The following is an 11,359-nucleotide window of genomic DNA, read 5'->3' on the forward strand; positions in this document are numbered from 1 at the left end:
TACCAGTCCTCTTTGCATTGTCGCCCGGAGCGACGTCAGTCTTTTACTGCTCCAGTTTGTTGCAAACAATACCGTAGACGCAGTATTGTCGTCGGGTGGACATTAAAGTGACGAGCAATGTTCCTAACACTTTCACCAGCAGCAAGTCTACCAATGGCCTTATGGTGTTGGTTTTCGGACATTGATGGACGGAGTCCCATGGCAATTTTCCCACAATTTTCTTTCGTTTCACATTAGATACAGGTCTGCCAGTTGAAAATCAAGGCTTATGCTTAATCATTGCATGTGATTTTATGTTATGTGCACACACGACATTTTCAGACTGTGCACAAGCAAAGACAGGAAGTGGAAAACTTTCCAGAAAAAACGGATCGACAATCAAACAGTATGCTGGATTACTTGCATTTCTTTCAAAATTGCAAAATGTATACATTATGATCAAAATACAATACTGCAATACTTTTTTGGTCGAGTATATATTTCCTTCAAAGAGCAATCCAAGGAAAGTAGGTCAGTGATAGTTATATGCAACATATCACTATCCCAAGTTGTTGAGAGGCCCAAGATGAAGTTTATGGACCCATACAATAACATCAACCAAAGACTCGCATATAAAAAGAAATGAAAAAAACCCAAACAAAAACAAATGCCATCCACTGAATTAAATAATGATTTATGACACAAAACATTAACTATATTTTAAAATGAACATGATGATACATGGTAAAGTAGTTTCAAAATTGAAACTTTTTTTGCTAATGTTCACATCACAATAAACATGAATTTTACAGCTTGATCGCAGTATCCACCACCCCCCGTCCCGATGAGGCCCATTCTAAATGAGGTCCACACAATTAGGTTTATGCGGATTCCTTTTCCTCTGCATCTTTCGCTGGAACTTCTTTTTCTGCATCGTCTGTTTTCACTTTTTTCACAGGACTTTCCTCTTCTCCATTTTCTTCTGATGTTCTTTTCTCACCAGCGGCCTCCTTTTTATCAACAGAATCTAATTAAAAGTAAAATGTTATCAATTACAAATCAAACTTTTAAAATTGCTGCAAATTGACTGCCTTACAGTAAACAAAATTATATCCTCACAAATATGCCAATACATATCACTGTTTTTGTAGATACATCTGTGTAGAACTTATAATTAAACACACAAACAAAAAACTAAGAACCAAGCACTTAAATTGACATGGCAATGTTCAACAAATCCATTTCAGTTCCATCTAGTGAATATGTGGAAATTATAAACACGGCAATGCCATGGAGTTTGCCACAGAGTTTTTCGTTCTCTGCGGCATCAGGTGTTTTATTTTCATTAAAATGTTTAACATACACTCCTACAAGTCACTTTAAGTGTTAGTCAGCCTGATGAAATATTTGTAGAAATACATATATAGAGAAAGATCATTCTGATAGTTTAATACAAATTTCTGTCATTTATATTGGCAAAATATGCTACCCTTTTCTGGTGTCGGGTGGCCTAATCCAAAAAAACACAACAAACTTTACCTATTTACTTGGGCTTGAAAGGAGTTTTGGTGACAGATTTCCTAATAGAAATTATGCCGTTATTAAAGAAAATTAGTTTAATTCTATAGCGCATTAAATATATTCTGTCACTTTGATATAATATAATTAAAATATAAAGATTGAACTGGACCATCACTGCAGACAATGATAAATTGTTATCTCCTTGCAACCCCATTGTTCTTGAACGTGCACGTGTCATTTGTGTGTTAACTGTTATGTCACTTTTAATCAAAGAAAACCGCCACCGGTATGAATAACAAACTAATCATTAAAATTTACTTACAATACAGTTTCAAACAAAATTGCCATGAACATTTTCTTAATTGCAGGGATTGACCGTCAGGGCTTTAGATTGCATGAAAGTCAAGGTAATAAACATGCCAAAAATAATCACGCCCAAATTAAGTACAAACATGCTGACCTCAAAACCACTGAAATGCCAAGTTTTAATTAGGGATAAAATAACTTGAAATGCATTTTTGATTATTGACAACTGTACAGCTGTTAATAGGACTACTGCAGGCAAGATATCTCGCCAAACGTTACGCTAGTCGACATACATTCCCCAATTCATATTTCCCGCAGTTTTGCATGCAACACTCACACCGGAAACAGTTTATTTTACAGCATGCTAGCTTTTGTTTGTTTTTCAATTGAAAATAGCATGAAATTGTTAGTTGAAAAAGTTGTTTTCGGAAAGTATTTTCTTTTGACAACAATGGTTGCATGTTCTGTCATTTTCAGGGATCGATAGCAGATTGTGACAGCTAACCAACGAAAATCACCAAATTTTAATTCTGATCAGAAAACCAGTTATCAGGAATAACAGACATAAATATAGGACAAATGCCGACAAGTAAACGTGACTTTTTTCTGCCAACATTAACTGATCTAAAATATCATAAAAATAATACTTACCAATTTACACGTTATTTATGTGAATATATTTGAGTAATAATTATAAACTTGTACCCACTCAACATTGTTTTTGTCAAAAATTAATCCAGTAGTCTAATGGTTAATACATTTGGCACCAGCCAGTTTCCACGAGGGCTCGTTACTTTCTCCAACATTTGTCCAGCACTGCAAGTAGGAACTTGAACAACCTTAGTCTTATTTCGATGCCCCTTGTTTGATACCTCATATGCTAGCTAGCCTTGCACAATTTCAAGAGTGATTTTCAGCTTGTCTTGATTTTGGCTCATGCATTGAATTCAGACAATGGAATTTTTTTTTAACGATTCTGCTGGAATCATGGTTCAATAAACAGTCAAACTGGCTAAACTGCATAGCCCTGGTGCAGGGAAAATTGGTGCCAATAATCTGTCAATCTAATTATTCATAATGGCCAGATTGTCAGTAACAATACATACATATATAATGATACCCATCCCACACAAAAGCTGGGATTAGCTGAAGCACAAAATTCTGCAAATTCGCAGGATGAAATTGACAAGATGACCATTGTAAGAAAAAACTATATAATCTTACCATCGGTGGACTCTGCTTTTTCCTCTTCTGTTGATGCATTTTGATTTGTATTTTCAGAGTCGTCTTTCTTCACAGATTTCTCTTTCTCCTCATCCTTTTCATCTGTTGATTCTGTTTCTTTATTTGCCTAAAAAAGGACAAATCAGCTTGTTCAGGGTTCACTTTTCTCCCTAAATCATGTGATCACATTTTTATGTTTTAAATTATGATTTATTTTGCAAAATCAACGTTTATTTTAAATAGCATTTTAAAAAGGTACACAACAGAAAACGTAGCAATTAAAACATCGACTTATTAAAACTTAAATTGATCTTTTGGGGAACGTCTGTTCATGCAATAACCATTTTACCTATGTAAAGCTTTTTAAATTCCGCAAAACTGAAGTTGTTTAAAATTAATTAATGTTAAAGTTTGTTTTGTTTTATGACATCACTAGAGTACATTGATATATTAATTGGGTAATGTACCTCAATGGTTGACCAGTGGAGAAGTGAAAATGTTCAATGCAGATTAATTTTAAGCAATCAGAAACATGGTTCTTGTACTTGAATAAAACAAAACATTTGCAGGGTTTCTGCCAGACAGTAACTATTTTTTCTGTCCGATTTTTAGGAGCTTCACCGATGGCACTTTTGTGCCGCTGGATAAAAATTACTGCTGTTGGTGAAACTCCTCAACAGCAGCAAAATGAATATATCTGTCAGTATTTAAACATTTGTACATTTGAAATATGTCTAATGCAACAAAACACCTTTCAATCATATTCATTTGCTGTAAGTCACCTTTTAAAAATTGCCATAGGCAGGCTTAAAATTGATGTTGGTGAGCCGTTTTACACATGGTATTTTTTTTTTTTTTTTTTAATGCTGTGCGCGACAAATTCTTAATTCAGTGTATTTGTCTGGTGGACAAATGTAAACATTCTGCTCATTTCTATCGCTGTAATGTTTGTTTATACATCTTGATTGGTGAGCTCATTTACTCACAGCATCCTTTTGGGCAATCACATCTTCAACAGTTTTTGTCTTTGTAGTTTGATTTTCAGATTCCTTGGTGTCAACTTCAACTTCATTTCTGAAAATAAAATGTACAAATATTGGAATTCAAGACTAAAGAACTAGCAACATAGTTGTAAAAATGTTCAAGGCTCAGCATTAACTGTATTTGTTATCAATGCAAAATATTTTTTTAGAAAGTAACTGACAATTTCTGCAATTTTTGAAGTTTAATAGACAATTTGGTTGTTTTGCTCACTCGGAGCTAGCCCTGAATACCATACTGATACCAAGGTAAATTGGCCCAAAAATGTCAATACCAAACCTCAAATTCCAATACCGCTCAGCTCTAAAACCCACTACATTTTTCCATTACCGGTAGTAGCAAGGGATCTTTTATATTCACCATCCCAGATAGGATAGTATACTATGCGGCATGGCCTTTGATATACCAGTTGTGGTGCACTGGCTTGAACGAGAAATAGCCCCAAGGGACCCACTAACAGACATTGATCTTAGACCCACCATGCATCAACTGAATGCTTTACCATTCGCTCCTAAAAATTAATCTAGTAGTCAGGTTAACAGTCACTTTATTTTGAGTAAACTGTTGGTGTTGCCTACCACAATATCCATTTCGATCAAATTTCCTTAATTATTGCCTCCTAGAAACAAAGACACCAGGAAGAGTTAGAATAGCGTGTGGAAAATGGGACCTCCGAAATAGATTTGATGATCCCACCTACATCTGTCTCTTGAAAAAATTACATTTTGGTAGTTTTAGCAGGTGAATTTTTATTTCACCTGCTAGATCTGCTTTTCACAGGCCATTATTTCAACCCCTGAAATGGCTTTCAAAAACTGGATACGATTTTGGCATAATTATTTTCTTAGAGGTTTTTTGATAGGGAAAGTTTTTGGCATATTTCGGGTGACCTGAAATAGGAATCACTGTTGGTACTAAATGCTCCACTAGTTATTTGTTTCTTTATGCGTACGAAGCAGAATTTCTGACTTATCCATACAGATTAAAAACGACACTGGTCTCCAAACTTTGCTTCAATATCTAGTGGTTGGTCATGTTTGTCAAAGATTTATGATTAAATATGTTGTAATATATTGTGCAATTTTCTTTTTTCTTTTTTGGTACTATCTTAGGTTCAACTCCTTTAAAGTCCAACCAAATTGTTAACTAAAATAAATTACTGTCCTACCTTTAATTACCGTTACATTTCCAACAAATTTTGCCCAGACACAAGTTGTGAAAAACTCATTACAGTGACAGATTCCACATATGAGACTAAGGATGTCGCCAGTATCCACTTCGCTGAGATAGCATAGGGCAAAATACATGCAGTTTTCTGCAGTCTGCCATTTTGGGGGGTTTTATGGAATATTATTCAAGAGGGGTGAAAAGCCTCCAAAGTATGTGACATAATTAATATAAAATCAATGATCTCTAATGGTATCATTAAAGGAAAAAAGAAAAATAAATAAAATTAATGTCATCACATTTGCTTTTATATATATTTGGAATCCATCATTGTAATGGTTTTTTCAAGATTCCTGTCAAGACAAAATGTGGGTAAAATCTAACAAAAAAATAGAGGTTGGAGAGCAACTTGTCATAGTTGTTAAGCTTTCCAGACGATTCGTCCACCGACCTCGGACAATTCATCCACTTGATTACAATATGTAGACCAATAAATCTAAAATATTTCTTAGTTATTTTCGTTTTGTGGTAAACTACTATAGTATATGAAGCGAACCAAAGTTTAGTGGCACTATCAACTTGTTATTGTCCGTCTGTGTCCATTAAGGCATAGTACTTTATTGATATGTTGTTATTCAAATTGCTCATCAATTACACACACCTATAAAATTTTCTGACATACTATTTAGAAAACAAAGCTAGTAACTAAACAAAAATTTCATCATTTATGTCAAAAATGCCATAACGTGACATCATTCGAAGTAACCAACCAATAAACTGATATTATCTACATTTCGCTACCAAGTTCAAAAGTTTTTTTGTTTTGTGTTTTTTATCCCACTGCCCTCTTTCCTTTCTCTAGATTTTGAATTCGATCTCATTTCTTCCCAATCTGGAAATTCCTCCTATCTTTCAACTTTTGGTGGGTGCAGGGAAATACACAGAGACTGCACCCGTGGAGGAAGTTCTAAATTTAACTATAAAAATTATAGTGGACGAATTGTCCAGGAACAATTTTTGGTTGTGGACAAATAGTCTAAGTTCAACAGTGAACGAATTTTTAGTGGACGAAACGTCCAGAGAATGAATCATCTGCATCCTGTTAACATTTTGGTTCGGACTTTTGTTTATAGTTCTTCCTACAGTGAGCATTTTTTTTGTATATCCTGGTGTCATGTTTTCAATATATTTTAAGCAAAAAATTAAAATATAATAAAAACAATACTTCGTACATACAATACTACTTTACTGTTCTAAAGTCAAATTAGTTTATTGTGAAAAATAGTGATAATTTCCTATGAATGCCACATTTTCCTCCCAAAACACTAGCTGTTAAGTTGTACAGGTGTATCCTGTATTTCACAAATGTCATGTTTGATAGTTTCATTGGCTGTCTATTTTTGTCCTTGTTATGGCAGTGAAGGGTCTATACTCTGTGCAATAATTTACATCAAAATCTTCATTTGAAAATAAAATCAAAATGTTTCTAACTTGTAAAAAAAATATTGAATAATCTTCAGACCAATACAGTGTTCACTTAAAACATATTTACATTATGATTTCGTCATAGGCTAATGTCTAATCCTCTTGTTGTATGTCTCAAGGGCACCAAAATTCAGATTGTCACCTAAGTACTCAACACATACAGAACTATATATTTTCAAAAAATCTTTAATTCCACCAAACCACCTTTATTTGTAGTAAATGTAAATGTAAATGCACATGTAAACATGCTCCCACCAGAAATTACCAAAAAGAACTTTGCTGTGAATGACATAAGAGGTAACCCAACCAGCCATCCATAAATTTTGTTCAGTGAAATGATCACGTGGTATATCATCTTAACTGGCAGGTCAGATGTCAGTGTTGCAGACAATAACTGGTATAATATCCGCCCGGTCCCCTCCATTATTATTTTTAGTTAGGGTTGAGGGTTAGGGTTAGGGTTATGGCTGGGGTTATGACTAGGGTTGGGGTTGGGGTTGGGGTTAGGGTTAGGGGAAGGGGGGACCGGGCAGATATTTTTCCCAATAACTTTGCAGGGATTTGTGATACCCGGATTTCCCTGAGACATTTCATTAGTACCAAAATATTGCATTACGAAAAACTGATAACATGCACACTATTTATGGTATTATAATAATTAAAACAAAGTTGGCAGCTTGACTTGAAGCATTTTTAATATTGTGAGGAAAAAAGACACTTCGTTGTTTATGTTCAGGCCAATAGTGACGTAATATCTCGCGATACATTCAGTTACAAACAAAAGTATCGAAAACATGTCGATCGAAATTGTATAACGGTACGATACTAAGTTATTTATTTTTCAGCAGTTTGCTTTTTAAATTGCACACAAATTAAAAAAAAAAAAATAAAAACCGTTACTTTTCTTATGTAAACCAAACAAATTATTTACTTTTCTGTAGGATCTAAGGATGGACCGTTCCATTAGATGGGGAAAAAAAAAATTCCAAACAAAAAACGGGGGTTGGGGGGGGGGGGGGGTAATGCTTTCTCAGATGTTAATAAACAGCACGGTAATATTATGAATACATGTATACGTTAGTTACACTAAAAGTACTTAACCATATCTAGGAAAGTAACTCCATCTCATATTCTCACTTTCTATCTTGAGAAATGTGCTTTTTGAAAAATCGGTCAAATATTCTTATGTGACCTACATTGAAAATACGTTGTAAACACTTTTTTTTAATAGATTTAAAACAGTAAATACTGATGTTTTATTTTTAATATTATATACTGTATAAAATATATTAAAAAATAAAGGCGAGAATTGTCGTTCAACCTGACGACTATAACCAAAAAAATAAGCAGGAAAATTCACCGGCTCATCGAACAAAGACGTCGACCATGCCATGCCGCCAAGATGAATACTTCCTGGTGTGAAACAAAATCTGTAAATGATGAATAAAAAACATGAATTTATATAATACAGCAACCTGTTATTATTTGTGTTTTAATACTTACTCCTTTCCAGGCATTTTTATGGTGTTTTGATTTAGATTTTTCTTTAACAAATCTAAAACAGTTTTTCGCAAACGCAAACCGCCTTTATCAAACAAAGCTTCGACAGACGACTTACATTTAGATTCCCGCCTGCTAAGAGTAAATTATTAAACACGTGACCAACTCAAACATTTTTATTGGACAATTACTAAATTTATGTTCTAGCTCCGCCTACACCCTGACCATACGCATGCGTTTAGCTGAGGGTTTTTTTTTTTTTACGTCATAGATGGTGACCCTTTTTCCGTGACTGTGCCACGTGATTGATTTCCTTCACCTCTCCGAAAGCTTCATCTTTTGTTAGCCTGGCTTTATGGAAAATCACAGAATTCCCTAGTTTTATTTTACCAAGCTTATACGAGTTGCCATACAATGTAAGGTCCAAACATTACACACTAGCTCAAGCACAGCCGTTGACAGGCTAGGTATCGGAAAAATACGAATGATTTACGTGGAGTGGCCATAATATTATATTAAAAACATGCGATTTAAAAATAAAAATAGTTTCCTATGTTCAACAATTATTACGTAATGCGAAATTCGGCATAATTTCGTTTACATGTAATGCTAACATCAGCAAGCATAAATTGCTACTAAAATTAACATATACATGTTCCCCCCACCCCCCACCCAATTATCTATCTATCTATATACATGTATGTCCCAATAACAAGAGTGCATTTTAAAACCCCAGCTCTCACCGAGCTAAATTTCATTATCATGCAACGTCACTTAGGCCCTAACTTAGAAAGGAAATGTTTAATTTAACGACGCACTCAACACATTTTATTTACGGTTATATGGCGTTAGACATATGGTTAAGGATCACACAGATATATATATATATCAGGGCCGTACCCTCCGGGGGGGGGGGGCAGGTGGGGCAGCTGCCCCCCACTGAGAATCTTGTCCTTTTTTTTTTTTTTTTATATCTCCAGTAATAGCATAGAAATGTTTAATCTTTATAGTATGTTAAAAATTATTTATAAAATTTAGTGCCCCCCCCCCATGGATTTTGGTCAGGGTACGGCCCTGTATATATATATATATATATATATAGAGAGAGAGAGAGAGAGAGAGAGAGAGAGAGAGAGGAGAGAGAGAGAGAGAGAGAGAGAGAGAGAGAGAGAGAGAGCTACTTCATGGGCTACTCTTTTCGATTAGCAGCAAAGGATCTTTTATATACACCATCAAACAGACAGGATAGTACATATCACGGCTTTTGTTACACCAGTTGTGGAGCACTGGCTGCAACGAGAACTAGCCCAATGGTCCTAAATTAGGGACATGGTACAAGTCAGTTACCGTATAAACTTACTCATGACAAGTATGCATAGTTACTTGCACATATTCGATGTTTTAAATTGACAATAGGAAAAAAATCCGACAACATCCCCTTTCATTGACTTATATCGTGATGTAACTATGGGGCTCCATTGATTGCGTTCCGACGCCATATAACCATAAATAAAATGTGTTGAGTGCGTCGTTAAATAAAACATTTCCATTGATTGCGTAGGGACGGTGTATGGCAGGAAATAATTGCTCACCTGGAAATATTTTTTATCCCAAAAGGATGGTTAAAGTTTGTTTTCTTTAACGACACCACTAGAGCACATTGATTTATTAACCATGTAAAAAATCACGTTATATAATTTTGACATATAGTCTTAGAAAGGAAACCTGCTGCATGTTTCCATTAGTAGCAGTGGACCATCCCACAGACACTATAGGATAGCACGGTCATTGATATGCCATTCGTGCTGCACTGGTTAGCCTTGAAAGATCCTCGTCGGTAGGACGTAGTAAGTGTGGTTCTTAAGAAAAGTATTGATTAACGTGCCCCGTGACACCAGGCTTATTTGGGCTATTTTTTGTACCACGACTGTAGCACGTGGTATGTAACATCCAATAGCCGATGATTAATAAATCAAATTAAGTGCTCTAATGTGTCGATGAACAAAAACAAACTTTAACTCATGTAGTTCGTACAACGAAGTCAGATAATAAAATCAATGATAATGATGGTAGAGCTCTTGCCTGGGTTAAGTGTCGCAGGATGGAAACACGCCCCCAAAACCCAAAGAAAAGTAATGTTTTTGAAAGAAAACACATTCTCTGTAACCGGCTGTAACCAAATTATTAATATACATCAAGTGGTCCTATTTCTTTCAACACCATTAACATGGGCGTACATGGGGGGGGGGGGTCGATGGGTTCGACCGAACCCCCCCTGAAATCGCTTTTTTAATTATTTAATATATCTGACATTGATATCTGACATTATTATATTTACTCAACATAGAAATATATGCCCAATATCTCTGCAATCTATTTTGGAACCCCCCTTTTCAAAATCCTATGTATTGGAACCCCCCTTTTCAAAATCCTATATACGCCCATGATTAAGACAGATATATGGACCTGTTACATAAATACAAGTTTATTCTATATTTTAATGACATTGTTAGATTGCTGGCAACATAGGCGTACGGGCTTCCATTTTTGTAGAGGGGGGGTGGGGGGCAGGCTGGCTTAATTGCCCGAATTAAACGAAAATGCCAGAATGTCGATACCCTCATGCTTCGGAGTTGGTCACTGGCGAAGTCGGAGGCTAAATCCGAAGTGGGCGTGCCTGAACCTTCGTGGATAGGGGCACGTTAATAGAGTTTCCCAGTTCCCAGTTCCCAGAATGTCGATAACAAGATTTATTCATATAAGCATTACTACCAAACGAATCATCACTACGCATTTTTACATGGATTACAACTAATTTTGAGGGTATAGTGATGGAAATACATGATAAAAAGGTGTCTGGTTAGCACATTTTGCCCAAATTTGAGGTTTTGATTCTGTACGGAGGGGGGGGGGGGGGGAGTTCCCCTCCTGCCCCTCTGTTTGGTACGCTTATGACTGGGAATCGACTGTTTGGGAGGAATAGGAAATTCTTGGAATTAAAGTCTAGTGCTTCACCGGGAAAGGTGAACAGGTCGGGTTTGCTGACATCTGTGGAAGATTCACTTTGCAGGGAATAGCTAATCAATACATTTTTGTACACTAGAAATTGAAATACATTAAATTTGCCCTCTGAATG

General features: G+C 35.5%; 1 protein-coding gene across 1 annotated transcript; it reads right to left on the reverse strand.

Moving 5' to 3' along the window:
• Positions 1 to 656: 656 nt before the first annotated feature.
• Positions 657 to 8,383, reverse strand: LOC121381350 (general transcription factor IIF subunit 1-like). Its single transcript, XM_041510632.1, has 4 exons — positions 8,227 to 8,383; positions 4,017 to 4,104; positions 3,031 to 3,157; positions 657 to 1,006 (listed from the first exon to the last, which is right to left on the reverse strand). Exons 1-4 carry the CDS (start codon positions 8,238 to 8,240, stop codon positions 861 to 863), a joined length of 375 nt encoding a protein of 124 aa, XP_041366566.1. The 5' UTR covers positions 8,241 to 8,383; the 3' UTR covers positions 657 to 860.
• Positions 8,384 to 11,359: the final 2,976 nt, after the last annotated feature.

This window comes from Gigantopelta aegis, chromosome 9 (assembly GCF_016097555.1).
Source record: "Gigantopelta aegis isolate Gae_Host chromosome 9, Gae_host_genome, whole genome shotgun sequence".
NCBI classification, from domain to species: Eukaryota; Metazoa; Mollusca; class Gastropoda; order Neomphalida; family Peltospiridae; genus Gigantopelta; species Gigantopelta aegis.